The sequence below is a fragment of the Camelus bactrianus genome, chromosome 4 (assembly GCF_048773025.1).
Source record: "Camelus bactrianus isolate YW-2024 breed Bactrian camel chromosome 4, ASM4877302v1, whole genome shotgun sequence".
Lineage (NCBI taxonomy): Eukaryota > Metazoa > Chordata > Mammalia > Artiodactyla > Camelidae > Camelus > Camelus bactrianus.
Window position 1 is genome coordinate 74,278,393 of NC_133542.1, and position 16,709 is coordinate 74,295,101.

The 16,709-nt window shown below is 50.4% G+C and overlaps 1 protein-coding gene across 2 annotated transcripts in view; it reads left to right on the forward strand.

The window, feature by feature from the left end:
• The window catches only part of CFAP77 (cilia and flagella associated protein 77), a 123,100-nt gene that overhangs the window by 83,062 nt on the left and 23,329 nt on the right, over positions 1-16,709 (forward strand). Inside the window, exons 4-5 of one of the 2 annotated variants that reach the window (XM_074361442.1) lie at positions 11,299-11,404; positions 12,001-12,836. In XM_074361442.1, the coding sequence (XP_074217543.1) occupies positions 11,299-11,404; positions 12,001-12,126 (232 nt within the window). In that variant the 3' untranslated portion in view covers positions 12,127-12,836. Of the gene's footprint in view, positions 1-11,298; positions 11,405-12,000; positions 12,837-15,083; positions 15,186-16,709 lie in introns of those variants that run through there. The other variant, XM_010955902.3, reaches the window with a different exon arrangement.

Consider the following 16,709-nt stretch of genomic DNA (forward strand, 5'->3'; position numbering starts at 1 on the left):
ATCAGGCTTCGTTTTGACATGGTTTTGTTGTTAGTCGTGGAACGTCAGAGTGGTGAGGAACTTTTCCGAGAGGTTCCTTCCAGGTGATCAGCAACTAATTTGTCGAAGCCCTCGGCGGTGGCCCCGCTGGCACAGATCACTGGGAGCCGCGGCGGGGTCACTGAGCACACAGCCTAACCATCAGGACCCGGCATCTTTTGAGCCGGGGACGCTGGATGGGGACCCTCCTGGCCTCCCCGCTCCATGTCCATGAGCAAACCGCAGGCAAGTTGCTTGATTTCCCTGCGTCTCGGTTTCCACGTCTGGAGGCAGGAAGGTTCACGCTCCCTTTCAGGATCATGCAAGAGTCAGTGAGACTGCAGTTGGAGCACTCACCAGCAGGCTTGGTATAGTAAGTGCTCATTAAAACAGGAGGCTGTTGGAGGGCTGTGCGGCACGGTGCCAGCCAGGCCTGACCTCCATCTTAGTTCACGCTGAGCCGTCTGTCTGGAGTCTCACTTCTCTGTCCAGTCACCTCTGGGTCACCCTAGAGACCCATTAAAAGGCTCAGAGGGGACTTTGCTCATTCCACGCCCTTGCTCAATTAACTGTGTCTACACTGGCAATCAGCCTTCTGTTCTGCAGGGGGGCAGGGTTGCAGGATGGCTACACCCACAGGCTTCCCAGGCAAATACAATATGTCACCCACAGGCTGTGTGGTCTTGGGCAAGACATGAACTTCTCTGGGCCTCAGATTTCTCACCTGTGAAAAGAGGATCTTAGTATCTGTCTCTAGAGTTATTGTCTGAAGGACACAGGAAGCAGGCAGGAAGTGCGAGCTGGGATGGTGACCGGTGTTTCTGCCACGTGCCCTGTGACCTGGAGTGCAGAGAGCCCAGTCCATGATGGGGAGCTCGTTAATGCTCCTGGATGGGCCGGGTGGATGGATGGATGGACGAGTGAATGCAGAGTTGAGATGCGTAGCCCCTCTGCTGAGTCTTTCCTCCCCCTGCAATGGCCTTGGATCCTCAAATCCTGTTCCTTCCTTTCCACTGGTTCACGCCACCACCACAGCAACAGTTCCAAAGTGTGACTGTCAGCATGCCCTCTCTCCTTGTGCAGAAACCTTCCACGGCTCCCTAGTACCTTCACAGAGACTTTTTTCTGTGATGACTCTTGCCTTGGCTATTTTCTCCTCAATCTGTCTTCTTAGTTTTTTCTTAAAAAAAAAAAAAACTTTACTGAGGTATAATTTACAGATAATGCAATAGTCCATATATAATTTGATGAGCATCGACAAATTTATACACCTGGGTATCCAATGAAGGCAGAGCACATTTCCATCACCCCAGAAGTCACCCGTTCTCCTTTGTGGCCAGTCCTCCCCCACCTCCAGGAGGACCCCTGCCCTGACCAAGCTCCCCAACTCTGGTGTGGACCCAGGCGGATTCCCTCTGCCCTCCTGGCCCAGGAGCCCCTCTCCAGACATTTGTGCACAGCCAGCCCTCTGTTCCTCTCTCTCTGGGCTCCAAATTGCCTCTAAGTGCCCCCAGCCTCCCATCCCCAACCCCAGTACTCTGGGGGACCCTTCCAATGTCACGTGGAAGCCTGAATCACTTTCAAACGTGCTTTTAAAAAGTCATAACGAATGGTCTGCGAGTCCCAGATTTCCCTGGTCCAGCCCCCTTCTCTGCAGAACGAGTCCCATAGCGCACCCCTAGGAAGGGGCCCTGCCCTGCGTCACCCGTCCTGACCGCGCCCTCTGTTCTCAGGATGGGGTGGGGTGCCACTGTGGTCCCATTCGTCCTCCAGGATCCGCTCTGACACCCCGACCACAGTAACTGAGCCCCCGTGCCAGAGAGAGGCATCAAACGTCCAGAGCTTGGCCTCAGTGCCTGCACCGAGGCTGACACCCCGGGCGGGGGAGGCCAGGGAGCTCCTGGGGGCACACAGGCACAGAGATGGCACCGAGCCTTTGAAAATCCTGCCCGACACCCCGCGGCAAGGAGAAGCCACGGGTGGATCCTGAGGAAGACAGCATCAGGTGGGCACCGTTGGAGAGGCCTCAGTTCCTGTGTGGAGGAGGGTCTGGTGATGGCAAGGACAGTGTCTGGGGAGGTCTTGGGTCCTGTATGAGAATAGCCAGGCCCCCAGGTTTGGCTTCTATCTGCAGTCGGTTAGCTGGCAGCCCCTTCAGCCTTCTGGGAAATGGATTTGCAACCTCTTGGCTGCAGATGCCGTAGCTGGAGTGGTAGGGGTCCAGGCTGGGCTGCTGAGTGTGCTGTGTGACCCTGGGCCAGCCATTTGACCTCTCTGGGCTTCGGTCTCCCCACTCCCACATTTCCCACCTCGTTTAGTGAAGATAAATAATTGAGATCTTCTGAGTGAACCTCTGCAGTTCTTCACAAGAAAGCTGCAGTTTGGATGGCTATAATTGTGACCATGGGGGCTCTCAGCCTGGGGCAAAATCATTCATTTTGGAGTGGAATAAAAAAAAAACTGAACAGAATTTAAGGTAGCAGCAAAAAATAGTTGCAGAAGAAAACAAGAAAAATGGTTCCTAAAGACATATCCCAGCAGGGCTGAGCACATGGGAAAATGCTGAAACTCCCCAGCCCGGAACAGTGCAGCGCCGGGCTCCGGCCAGGAGCCTCCCTGGGGCCTGGAGGCCCTGCCATCCTCCACTGCTCATGGTGAAAAGGGTGAAAAAAAGAAAAACGCAGCCAGGAGACTTCTGATCTGATGTTTGCAGGGCTGTGCATGGAGGGGCTGGTGGGTGGGGGTGGGACATGGATTCTGACCCAGATCCATCACCCCCATCACTGGCTGTGTGGCCCTGGCCGAGGCACATGACCTCTCAGACATCGATTTCTTTCTTTCTTTGTTTCTTTTTTTTTGGCTTTATTTGTTGCAAAAGCCTCCCATAAAACCAGCAAGTAGACTGGAGGGGGAGGGGGCCCCCGGGGCCCCCTTCCCCCCCATCACATCTGCCTCCCTCCCCCGGGACCATCATCTCTGGCTTCCTTCTGGTCTTTTTTCCAACCTTCTCACCTGTGTTGATGCACTTACGCAGGTCTGACTCTTCCTCCCCAGCTTCTTATTTTATACTTGACTGACATCTTGGAGATCTTTCTGAGTCATTACACGTGTGGCCACTTCGTTCTTCCCGGCAGCTGTATCGTAGCTCCTGATAAATGTGACCAGTGCAGTGACCAAGTGGGAGGGGCAAGGGGATTCGGAATCTGAGTGTCGTCGCCTTGTCCAAACCTGTTCTGAGGGTCAACTTCTTTCCCAGGTGAGGTCTCTGTGGCTTTTCTGCTCACTTCCAATTCCAAAAGACCAAGCTCTTTTTTGTTTATTTGTTTTAACACATTTATTGTGGTAGGGCTCCTGTACAGTAGACTACACAGATTTCAGATGTACAGTTTGATGAATTCTGACAGATGTGCACGCCCGTGAAGCCACCACCACAATCAAGAGAGCTAACACTTCCATCTCTCCCCAGGAGGTGCAATTTACGAATTCCCAGTTTATCCCTTCCCATCCCCTTTAACCCCTGGTAACCATAAGTGTTCTCAATGTCTCTGAGTCTGCTTCTGTCTTATAGATAAGTTCATTTGTGTCATTTTTTTAAGATTCCACATAAAAGTGATAATATGGTATTTTTCTTTCTCTTTCTGGCTTCCTTCACTTAGAATGACGATCTCCAGGTCCATCCATGTTGCTACAAATGGCATTGTTTTATTATTTTTTATGGCTGAGTAGTATTCCACCACCCACTTACCCCCCCCCACATCTTCTTTATCCAGTCATCTGTCAATGGACATTTGGGTTGTTTCCACATCTTGGCTATTGTAAATAGTGCTACTATGAACATTGGGGTGCATGTGTCTTTTTTAATTGTATTTTTCTCCAGATATATGCCCAGGAGCGGGATTGTCAGATCATATGATAAGCCTATTTTTAGTTTTTAAGGAACCTCCATACTGTCCTCCATAGTGGCTGCACCAATTTACATTCCCACCAGCAGTGAAGGAGGGTTCCTTTTTCTCCACAGCCTCTCCAGCATTTATCGTTTGTAGACTTTTTACTGATGGCCATTCTGACTGGTGTGAGGTGATACCTCACTGTAGTTTTGATCTGCATTTCTCCAACAGTTAGTGATACTGAGCATCTTTTCATGCACTTGTTGGCCATCTGTATGTCTTCTTTGGAGAGGTGTCTATTAAATCAGTTGCATTTCTATACACTAACAAGGAAATAGCAGAAAATGAAATTAAGGAAACAATACCATTTACCATCCCACCAAAAAGAATAAAATACTGAGGAATAAACCTATCCAAGGAGGCAAAAGGCCTGTACTCCAAAAACTATGAGACACTGATGAAAGAAATTGAAGATGTCATTTGCTCTTATAAGTGAGACTGACTGATAGTGTAAATACACATTCTCTTGGTCTTACTCTGGGATCATAACATGATGTGGGAAGCTTTTTTATGAAAAGTTCTGGAAAGCCCTGGAATACCATTCTCAGCAAGGCTGGGAGGCTCACATGTGAACACACTCAGGCCTGGTCCCCACGGCTCTTTTGACATTTTGTTTACGCACTTCAGTCAACCTTGATCTTTTTATTTTTTCCTGGACAAATCACCCATTTTGTTTTGCTTTCACATTATTAGCATAAAGGTCTACGGAACACTGTTATAATGAAAAGAAACGTCTTACCTGCTACTGCAGGGCAGCGCTAGGTTTTGTGGGACCGGGAGATTGTTCAAGTTTGGGAGCAGTCTTTAAAAAAAAAAAATTCAGAATCAGGAATTTAAATTTAGGCATAAAACTGAATACTTAATTAGAAGGAGAAGAGAAATCAGAACAAATTAAAATTTTAAATAAGCTGACAAACATCATAAACCACAAAACCCCAGAAAATAACACATTTTTAAAAATTTAATTGCCTGACACTCCCTATATTCATTTTTCCCTCACATTTTTTTTTTAGCTGCACGCTCTTTGATCACCTCTTCGTACGACAGTCATTTTGTTAATGTTCTTCCATAAAGTAGAACGCTCTTCTAGTCTTCCCTCTAACCTGCTTGATTGCATTTTCAAACATATTTTACTTTGAAATAATTATAGGTTCGCCGGTGACTGTAATAATAGTACAGAGAAGTCCTGAGTGCTTTTCACCCTGTTATCCCCAGTGATAAAATCTCACATAACTATGGTGCGATGCCAAAACTAAAAACCTACCCTGGTGCAGAACACAGCCTTCACTCCGGTGGCACCAGTCTTACACGCCCTTCTTTGTGTGTGTGCATCTGGTCTCCATGCATGTGACCACACGTGTAGATCTGTGTAACACAATCAAGGTACACAACTGTTCCATCACCTCAAGCACCCTCTCTCACACTGCTGCATAGCGACCCCTTCCCCCATGGTTCCCTAATCCCTGGGACGTTCCGAGAATGGTGGATACATGGAATCGCACAGTATGTGGCCTCTTGAGACTGGCCTAATGGCCTTGACGTCGGCCAACTTGTTGCTGTTTCGATGTTTCCTTTGCTGTTTTTGAATGGAGGCGCTGGGGATGGAGCCCAAGACCTCGTGGGCACTAAGCGCACGCTCGCCCACTGAGCCACAGCCCCCGCCCCCAGGAGTTCTCTGTGCAGTGTAGATGAGGGTCCTCTGCCAGACGCGTGGTCTACATTTTCTCCTAGTCATGGTTTGTCTTTCCATCTTCTTAAAAGCATCCTTCCCAGAGCAAAAGGTCTTAATTTTGAGGAAGTTTAACTTCCCTATTTTTTTTCTCCCGTGGATCGTGCTTTCCGTCTCAAGCCTAAGAACTGATCACCTAGCCTAGCCTAAGCCCTGAAGCTTTTCTCCTATGTTTTCTTCTGAAAGTTTTATAGTTTCATGTTGTACATTTACATCTATAAGCCACTTCGAGTTAATTCTTGTATAAGGTGTGAGACTTGGGTCAAGAGTTTGGTTTTGGGTTTTGGGTTTTGGTTCTGGTGTGTTTGATTTTGGTTTTGTCTCTGACGTCAAATTGTTTCAACGTCATTTGTTGAAAAGGCTCCCCTTCCTCCATCAGATTACAGTTTCCATCAATTTATTCTCTTTAGAACACTGAATTGTGAAAAATGTACCTCCTAAAATTTTGCCTAATCTGTCTTTCTCTGTCTCCTTCCCGCCCTCTCTCCCCCTCTCTTTTTCAACAACACCCAACTGTTGAGAGCAGCCCTGTGCCACGTCTCCTCAGACCTAAACCATTCCTACTGGTGTTGGTTTTCACTGGCCAAGACCAGTTATAAACCAGTAGCGAATGAATGAGAGAGTTTCTGCGTGGGAGGGCACCTGGTGAGGGCCATCTGAGGGTGGGCTGCTCAGGGACAGGGGTCTGAAGGGCTGACCCAGCAGCTGAGACCTGGAGGCAAAGGAGCCGCCAATGTCAGGGAGGATTTTGGAGAGGGAAGGGCTTTGCTGGCCATGACGAGGAGTCTAGGCTGAGAACTGGGAGGCCCTTGAGGGTGTTTAAAGCAAGGAATGATGTGATATGATTTATGTCCTGGGTTTTCCCCATGTCAGACAAGCCTCTCCACCTTTTTACCCAACTTAATGAGCCAGAGCAGAAATGGGCAAAGCCCGGCGGACCCCCTTCATCCAGCCCAGGCTGGGCTGGTGACTCACAAGGTGTGTCAGCTCTTCTCCCACTCGGAGCCCCTCCCCGCCTCTTTCCAGTAATGGGAACCGCCGGCCGGTGCAGGACACAAAGACGGCCGGCGGGCAGCGAGGGTGCAGGAGGCGGCGAGGGGAGGTGCGCGCTGACGTGCGCGGCGGGGGCAGCTGGGAAGACAGCTTTTCTGTCGTGAATGGCCTCTTGGGGTAGATCTTGAGGATGATACGTCTTGTGTCATTAGAAAGCATGGCTATAAACGAGGCTGCCCAGAAGCACGGGGTGTGTAATAATTAAGTAATAAAAGTCACCGCAGGGGTAAAGGAACCAGAAAACAAAGCAGCTCTATTCATAGAAGCACTGCAGGCTGCTCTGCCACAAGACCTCTGTATTCAAGTGGCATTTCAAAGCCACTGGGTCCCCATTCAAATGGAGACCCAGGTCAGCCTGGCCCCAAAGAGGTCCTCACACAGAGGGGGTGAACTGTCCCAGGGGGCACAGGCTTGGCAGCAGCGTCGGGGCTGGATGTTTAGGGTCCATTCTGGCTCTATGTCTGTCTCTGGGGCCACAAAATCAGCAGTCAGTGAGGGACAATAGGGACGGGAGGGGACTCAGGCTAAGTGATACTTGCTATTCAGCACCAGCCAGTTGTTGCCCCTGAGGAATGCAGACCTGCACAGTCAAAACTGAGACATCTTCAGGACAATCTGGAAAGCTGGGTTTTTTAGTGTAAAATTTCCCAGTTGGTGAGTGTTGACAACTGTGAAGACTTTATAGACTGCCGTGGCAGCCAAATAAAACACAAAGCCAGAGGCTCCAGGTTTGCACCATCGGTTCGCTGTCTGTACCATCTTTGGGAGTCACCTCTCTCCTCATTTCCTCCTTCCCTTGTCTGTGAAATAAGATCATTTGGGAAGATCAGAGGCTCTGAACATTTCTGGGGGCATTTGCACCTTTGAAAATGTGATAAAAGTTGTGGACCCTCTCCCTGGACACAGTGTCTGTACGCTCCTGCTCAGAAATGATGGTCTGCGACTTCCCGGGACTTCAGGGGGTTAAGAGCTTCAGGGATGGATGACCTATGAGGTCTTAAGCCTCCAAGTGTGGGTCCCGGACACAGCACCTCTAAACATCCTAGACCCATCAAACCTGAACGTGCCTGTAACAAGATCCCCCAGGTATCCATGCTCACATGACAATTGGCAAAACACCGCTGGATGATGCCTTCAGCTGTGAAACACCGTGATTTCTGTTTCCAGGACCTTCTCTGGACAGCGCTCATCTGCACAGCAGTTTCTCTGGGTGTTTCTCAGAATGTGGGTTGAGGAACGTGTGTATACTCGTTTCCTGGGACAGCCGTAACAAATTACCACCAACCTGATCACTTCAAACAACAAATGTATTTTCTTGCATCCGGCAGTCCTGGAGACCGGAAGCTTGAAATCAAGCTGTGGGCGGGGCCATGCTCCCTCCGAAAGTTCTAGTGGAGAATCTTTCCCTGATTCTTCCAACTTGTGGGGGCCCCAGGCGTCCCTTGGCTTGTCTCTACCTCTGCCTTCACCCCACTTCCTTTACCACTCTTCTGTGTGTGTCTATGAAGACACTTGTCATTGGATTTAACCCCCCACCCCAAAAGCATTTACATAACCAGGAATCCCATCTCGGGATCCTTAACTTGACCACATCTGCAAAAGCTCTTTTTTCAAATAAAGTCATATTCACAGGTTCTGGAAGTTAGAATGGAAATATTTGCAGGAGAGGGGGACCATTCAACCCACGACATTCTGATTCAGAACTACTTCCTTTATTTGCTAAAAATGCTCTTTCTTGGGCCCCACTCCCAGATTTCCTGGATCAGAACCTCTGGGGACAGGGCCTAGGTGATTTTTATGCACCGTAAAATCTGAGACCCTCTGGCCCAGAGACATGAGAAAGCAATCAGCTCAAGTCTGATGGAGAAGGCCATGAAGACCTTCTGTGACCCAAAGGAAGATTAGAAAGAAGCAAGCAGGGGTAAGAATGAGCTTCAATCCCTAGGTTTTCTCCTTTTTCTCTTTTTATTTCTTATTATGAAAAATTTCAAACACGCACCAAAGTATAGCAAGTAGAGTAACGTGCTCCCATGATCAACCCGCATCACACGGCTTAACCACGAGTAATGTATTCTGCCAATTCTGTTTCTTTCTTGTACTTTGTATTATTTTGTTTTACTGTGCTTTATTTATTTATTTATTTATTTTTGCTGGAGTTTTTTTTAAATCAAATTCTAAGCTACATATTATTTTACCCCCAAAACCTTCAGGATGTATCACTCACATTAAAACTTAAATAACCACAATACCATTATCACATATAACAAGACTAGTGATATTTCCTCATGGCTTCTAAAACTCAGTGTTCACCTTTCCCTGGTTGCCTAAAAAATAGCTTTTCCCCATTGGTTTGTTTGAATCAGAATCTGAACAAGGTCCAAACGGTGCCTTTGGTTGATGCCTTTCTGAAGTCACTTTTAATCTATGTCACTTCCTCATCTTCTTTTTCCTTCAATGTCCTTTGTTTTTTCAAGTGACTGAGTCATTTGTCTTGTAGAATGTCCTACACACCAGACTTGGCAGAGGGCATCCTCATGGTGGTGTTTGGTGTGTTCCTCTGTCCCCTGCAATTCCTATAAATTGCAGTAGCTGGGCTGAGAGCTGTGTGTCCAATAAGGCGCCCTAATCACCTGTGGCGTTTGAGCACTTGACCCACAGGCTGGCGCCACTGAGGAGCCAAATATTTCATTTTATTTAATTTTAATGAATTTAAATTCAAAATGTAAAACAACCTTTTCAATACCCCATGACTATCTTTAAGTGGGTAACATGCTGACATGATAATATTTCAGATATATTAGGGTAATAAAATATATTAGTAGGGGGAGGGTTTAACTCAGTGGTAAAGCATGTGCTTAGCATGCCCAAGATCCTGGGTTCAATCCCCAATACCTCCATTTAAAAAATATGTAAATAAATAAACCTAACTACTCCCCCCAAAAAAGAATTTAAGAAATTATTTTTTTATTGAAGTACAGTCGGTTACAATGTGCCAATTTCTGGCATACAGCACAATGTCCCAGTCATGCATGTACATACCTATATTAATTTTTATATTCTTTTTCAGTAAAGATTATTATAAGATATTGAATATAGCTTCCTGTGCTACACAGAAGAAACTTGTTTTTTAATCTATTTTTATATATAGTGGTTACCATTCGCAAATCTCAAACTCCTAAATTTATCCCTTGCCACCCCCTTCCCTCCCTTACCCCCACCCCTGGGTAATCATAAGATTATTTACTATGTCTGCAAGTCTGTTTCTGTTTTGGAGATGAGTTCAATAGTGTCTTGAATTTAAGACATTCAAATAAAACAGATCAGTGGAATTAATACCATCTGTTTATTTTTGGACCCTTTAACATGGCGACTGGAAGTATTTTGGTTACATGGCAGCCCACACGATATTTCTGTTGGACAATGCTGGTCTAGAGGTCTGATTAGCTTCAGTTCACTTTGGGTGTTTTCCCCCCAAAAACATCTGATGGGTGGTGCTGAGTACCTCCTATTGTATCACTTCTGGCACCGTGTCTGTCACTTTCAGAGGCAGTAAGATGGATCTTGGGGTAAATTCTGTGTTATGGATATTTTACCCCAATAAAAAAAAGTGGTCATTTGGTTCAGCTGCTACCCATCCCTGTGAAGTTCCCCATCAGCTTTCCACCTAATATTTAGCAGCCATTGATTATTACCTAAATCCATGATTTCATCACGAGTTGCAAAGTAATGATTCTCTTCCCTTCAATTTTGTCCTTCATCCTGGATTTTATTAGCTTTGGTTTTTCTGTAAAGAAGTCCCCTCATCTCCCTTTAGGTTTCTCTGACACGGTCTCATGCAGCTCCGGGACCTTACCCTCTCATCTCCAGGATGGGGGTGATCATAGTACCCACTCTACAGTGCTGTGCAGGAGTGGGGCACACAAAATGCTCTACACAGGAGAAGTGCTCCTTGGCTGGAGATTCCTGTCAGAGAGAACCAGAGCTGACTGCTAAAAGCGGCAGAGACGGATTTTATCCAGTACTATTGCAAAGGGGAAAGTGAATTTGCTATAGGGCTGCCCTCAGTTCTGAATACAGCCCAGGAGCAGAGTGGGTGGAAAGCTACTGAGAGGAGAGAGACCTCAAGGGTAGGGGGATTCTTGCTAAACTGACTTAACAGGATTATTGGCAAAGGCAGGCCAAGGTGACCAGTACCAAGGGTGGGGGACTGACCTAGCAGGGTCCTTTGGTACTGGCATCAGCAGCCAAAGCCAGGTCTCGAGGATGAGCTCTAATCAAACAGAGGGCTCTGGGGATCCTGTCTACAGTCTGGTCAAGGAGAGAGTCTGTCTCCCCGTCAGGCCCAGCACTTGGTCTGGGAGCAGTGTTTGTTGACTGACTCACACACGGCACCTGTTTCTTCAACGGCTGCAGAAGGTGGTAAAGAGCCCCTCACAGGCTTGGGGGGAGCACTTTGCCTTGTAGCCCCCACCATCAGGTGGGCAGCCTCCGGGGGAGAAGGGCCCTCTGGCCCTTCCCAGACCTCAAGCCTGTCTGACCTCCTCCCCACAGGCCCTCCACCCCGTTCTTTGATCTGCTGCAGCATCGGTACCAGCAGCTCTGGGTGCAGGAACAAAAGGCCACACAGAAAGCCATTAAACTGGAGAAAAAGCATAAGGTAAACGCAGCTCTCACTCCACAGTGGATGACTGTCGGGGCCGGAGGGAAGGGAGGTGATGGCGGGGCTGTGCGTGTTTGTTGCTGGGGGTGGGACTGGGGAACCAAGTTGCTTATTGCTTTGTTGAAAGGGTCTTGGTGATGATCAGGTTCAACCTCGACTTAAGCCCCGAGAGTGGCAGACTCTGACTGGCATCACCCATAAATCGGCCCTGTGTGCCCCGGCGGCAGAATGGGAACCCTGTCTCCCAGCTCCTGCCCGGAGACTCTCCCACCAAACCTCGTCATGACTCCACACATCTAGAAGTCAGATTGTAAACTAAACTCACCTGGCCTGGTCTATCTATAAAGAAAATGCTGGGTGGGGAGGGTTTAGCTCAGTGGCAGAGGGTGAGCTTAGCATGCACAAGGTCCTGGGTTCAATCCCCAGTACCTCCATTAAAAAATAAATAAATCAAAATAGACCTAATTGCTTCCTCCCAAAAGAAAAGAAAAGAAAAGGCGGGTAAGGCAAAGTTAAAAGAGAACAACCCACTTCCAGGAGGGGGCTGTCAAGAATACATTTTATCAAACGTTAGTAATATGTTTTGTTTCCAGTTCATGAATAAGCCCCACCCAATACACTCCACGCCCATCAGACACATCATCTCAAGTGCACTGGACCAGCCTGCGAGGAGGGTGTTACCCGAGCTCCCAGACTGGCACAAGGGAAACTTGAACTGAGGACAGTACGACATCCAAGCACTGCCCATTGCTAACAGTACGAGGCTCGGTGAGGTTTTTACCTGGGAAAAAAACCTTTAGCTGTTAATTTGTATTGCTGACCGCACTGAAGATGCTAGACATGGTACTCCCTTTAAAATGGATTCTGAAATTCGAACTTTTGGAGCACTAAGGCTGGCCTCTTCTCCAGGAGATCCAGACTGATCACGGCAAAATCAGAATCGCTTTATGTTCACGTGGCGTTACACAGATTTCGTCCGCAGCACGACTTCAGTGTCTGGTTGCTGCAACAATCACACAAACGCCGTCCCTCCTCCACGTTCCACGCGGAGAACTGGACCCTGCGTGCAGCCCTCGTTGCTGTGTTTTCTCCTCGGGAACGCCCCGTGAGGTCCACATCTCATCAGACCATTCAGTTTATTTCACTTTCAGATGGTGGAACTGAGTCTCAGAGAGACTAAGTGACTGGTCAAGGTGTCACAGCCAGGCCGGGACCCAGGAGCATCCCGCCCCGGAGCCCGGACTTTCCCTGCGGGCGTGCTCCCACTCCCGCCTGTTACAGGGAAGCTCAGGACGCCGCGACAGCGCTGGTGATGCTCCAGGACCAAGCCGGGGAGTGGAAGGGTTATCAGGGGTCCCGGCACCTTGGGACCGGCCAGGAGAGGCTGCAGGACGGAGGGGCCCAGGACCCGGGACCGGCCAGGTGCCAGTGCCCCTCCCGGCCATTCACAACAGCTCATTAAAGAGCAGAGTGCTGTAATGGTATTTTAAAAGCAGCCTGTGACTAGTTTGTTTGTTAATGACTCAAGAAAGAGTCATCTCACTATGGGAACGACCAGTTTCCGAGGGAGCATTGCCGTTACACGCTGCTTTATAGCTCCAATCTAGAGCTCCAATCTATTTAGTTTTAACGGAGCCACTGGGGATTGAACCCAGGACCTTGCCCACGCTAAGCACATGCTCTACCACTGAGCTAACCTATCCCCTGCCGGAGTCATGACTTTAATCAGCAGCTAACTCATGGCAACTCAGAGTGTCATGAGTCCCCGGAATCCCAAGCCTCCAAGGACGCATATTCTGAGTCTAGAGATGCGTGGGGACTGGCTCAGCCCCATGGCTGTGACTTTGAATAATTCATTACTTTGTTGGGGTCTCAGCTACCTCACTGGGCAAAAATAGGGGGTCAGATGAAATGAGGGCCTGCCGTGCTGGGCCAGCCCATAGTAGGCACTCAGAAAACACTTGTCGAGCCAACCAGGGAGTTCTCTTCCTGTTCCAAGATTTTCTGTGGCTGCTACATTGTCCATCAAACGGCTACAAACTCTCAGACCCACCAAATGCTGAGGGGCTGGTATACGGTTTATTGGGGTTGATAAGATGGTTGGTTTGCAAGGTCAAACTGCCACCATCCAAGGGGAAGCCTGTCTCTCCAGCAGGTAAGGCTGTCCTGGATTTGGGACGGTGATGCAAGCAGATGAAATTCTTGGTAACAACTTCCATTTAGTGAGCAGTCATCTTGGACCAGACACTCTGCTCAAAGCTAACTCAGCAAATCCTACAGTTACCTGTTTGTCAGGCATCGATGCCCCGTTTCCCACAGAGGGGACCGAGGCTGGAAAGGTGACGAGACTTGCCCGCGTCCCTCCAATTCTGAACACCAAATCATTAACCCCTGGCTAGGCAGCCTCTCTGCTTTGGTTCAAAGATGAAGTGTCAGAGTGGTTCTCGAAAGCTGAGAGGACAACTGATCCAAAGGGCTCGTAAGTTATCCACGGATGCATTCAATAAAATTAATATAACTGATTAACAAAATAAATCAATAAAAGGGGTTTGATGGGGTGTCTCTACACCAAGGCTGTAGGTATAAAAAGCCCCCTGTTCAGCTGTTAGATCTCCTGGGGAGTTTTGAACTTTCACAAGGATCACGGCCATGGGGCTAAGCTCCGACTGTGCCTGACACATTTAAAATGCAGAGTCAGGGCCCCCCAACTCTGATGCTGACGTTGGAGACCTGGGACCCTGTGTGAGTCTGCTGGGGTGACCGTTACAAAGTACCACGGACCTGGTGGCTTAAACAACAGAAATCTGTTTTCTCACCGTCGGAGGCTTCTCTGCTTGGCCTGTAGACGGCCACCTTCCTCCCGTGTCCTCACGTGGCCTTTTCTCTGTGCACGTCCCTGGTGACTCTTCCTCCTCTTAAAAGGACACCTGTCCCCACTGGACTACAGCCCCGCCCCCTGACCTCACTGAACCTTAATCACCTCCTTAAAGGCCCAGCTCCAAATACGCACTCACTGGGGGTTGGGGCTTCCACACAGGAATCTGGGGGGGGGGACACAATTCACTCCGGAGCAGACCCCATGAGCTGCAGGCCCCGAATTTGGGGCTTGCCAGCATATGTTGGGGGGCACAGGGCATGTGTTAAGGAGGAGCAGGACTTCCCCTGTGCCTCTGAAATCTCACCCACAGAGATCTCGAGGGCTCCGAACTGACCCCCACATCCCTCCCCGGGAGGGAGGCCGCCTTCCTCCTCCATGAAGAGGCCATGGCGAGGACCTGCTCCCCAGAAACGGTGACAATCCATGGACTCACACATTCTTGGTTCCAACATCGTGGAGTCCCTGGTAACCACCAGGGCTGTGATACAGAGTGAATTACACGGCTGTCTGGGACGCATCCAAACCCTCAGGGCGGCAGCGGGCCAGACCCAGAGAGCTCCAGGGACGACACACCCTGGGCATCCCGTGGTCTCACCCCGAGAGCGCTAAGCTGGGGTCATGGGTGGGGCCGGGGGCGGGAGCCAGGAAATCAGGCTGGGAGAGGGGGCGGAGCCAGGAGGAAAGTGACCACGGGCCTGCGACACCAGGCATCCTGACCCTGGGCCCTCAGGCCGCATGGTTGTAGCCCCGCTTCTCCGGGCAGCCGGGAACTGCCCTGCCTTCGCGTTCCTCCTGCAGGTGATCCTGGGGAAGCTGTACGAGACCCGGAGCAGCCAGCTGAGGAAGTACAAGCCGCCCGTGGAGCTGGGCGCCCTCTGGCACATGCCTCACTTCCAGAAGGTCAGTCTCGCCTCCCACCGCCCCCTCCCGCGCCCGGGCGGCTGCCCCTCACCCTGCCCGGCCTGTGCTTGTCCTCCAGGCAGCGGAGCTCTGTGGGCCTCTGCCCGTCGACTGGCATAGGAACAATAACAACAACAATAGTAATAGTAATGCCATAACTGCCAGGCACTGAGCTCTGCTGAGCTTCCGACTCACTGAAGTGGGGAGCTGCCACTGTCATCCCCATTTCACAGACAGGAACTGTGGAGAACTCTGGTAAGGGCAGCCTTGGACTGAATCCGGGCCGTCTGACCGCAGAGCCAGGGAGTCCGTCCACTGGGGCAGACACTGTCTGGGACAAACCCCCTCTAGTGGTGGGGCCGTGCACTGCATCCCACACTGGGGACCTGGGGGTGCAGGACAGCGCGGTGCCACCAGCACTAAGGCTCCCACGGGGTGGTGTCCCCGGGAAACTGGAGCAAATGTCTCCTGTGGCTGACGGGCTCCCAGAGTGACCTAGCTAGCATCACCAAGCCCCGGCCTCGGCACAGACCCGGGGCCCATTCGCCACGTCAGCCTGCAGCATCAGACACAGGTTCATTTCAGCGGCTCTTAGCAGGGAGAGAGCAAGGGAGGAGCTGGGGACGCCGTCATGGGAGGGACAGGGCTTCAGGAGGGTGGGAGCTGGGCATGCCCAGCTCAGGCACCGTGAGCCCTTCTAGGGGCACGAGGGTCACGCCTGGTCCCAGGAAGACAGCTGCACAAAGCAACGTTCTTGGCCAGCTCAGGCCTGGCTGCTGTGTTGAGCTAAACTGCAATTTAGACAATGAAGGGGGCCGTGCCTTCCTGAGCCTAATGCAATCGAACAGGCTGCCAGAGAAGCCTGCTTGCCCCCCTTGAAGTGGTTCTCGTGTCCTGCCCAAGTGGCCTTCATCAGCATATGTCAGTGACCATGTGCCCCGCCACCTATCAGCCCGTGCCGTCCCCACACACACACGGGCAGGAGGTGGTGGGAGGCGCTGCATCGCTGCTGCATCGCAGCCCCCGCACCCCGGCCTGGGCAGCACCATTCACCTCCGGGTCCCCGGCCTCCCCTGGTTTCCCGTCTTTCTAACCTCATCCCTCCTCCCCTTTCGCTGTCTCCCACTTAGGAGTTTCTCCATCCACAACCCCCTTCCTGGCCTCTCCTTCTTTCCTCCTTTGCTCATTTCTCTCTGATTTTCCTGCTGTTTGACATCCGTGGTGGGGGGCATCCTTGGGAACCTGCCCAGGAAGGGCCGAGACCCGTGGCTCCTCGGGGACGAGATGCCGTCGGCAGCACTCCGCCCTACAGCACTGGCTCCCAGCCCCTCTCCGCTCCGATTTAAAATCCACCCATAGCTCCCAAGGCAACGGACAAAGGAGGGCTCAGGTGGTCTCCCCTCCCTGCCATCAGAGCAAGGAAAGGGCCCCCTCCACACCCAACATCTCCCACCCCAGGTAACGTGGATTCTTCTGTATCAGGAACACCTGTCTCACACACGGGTATCCCCATAGCCTGGCCCG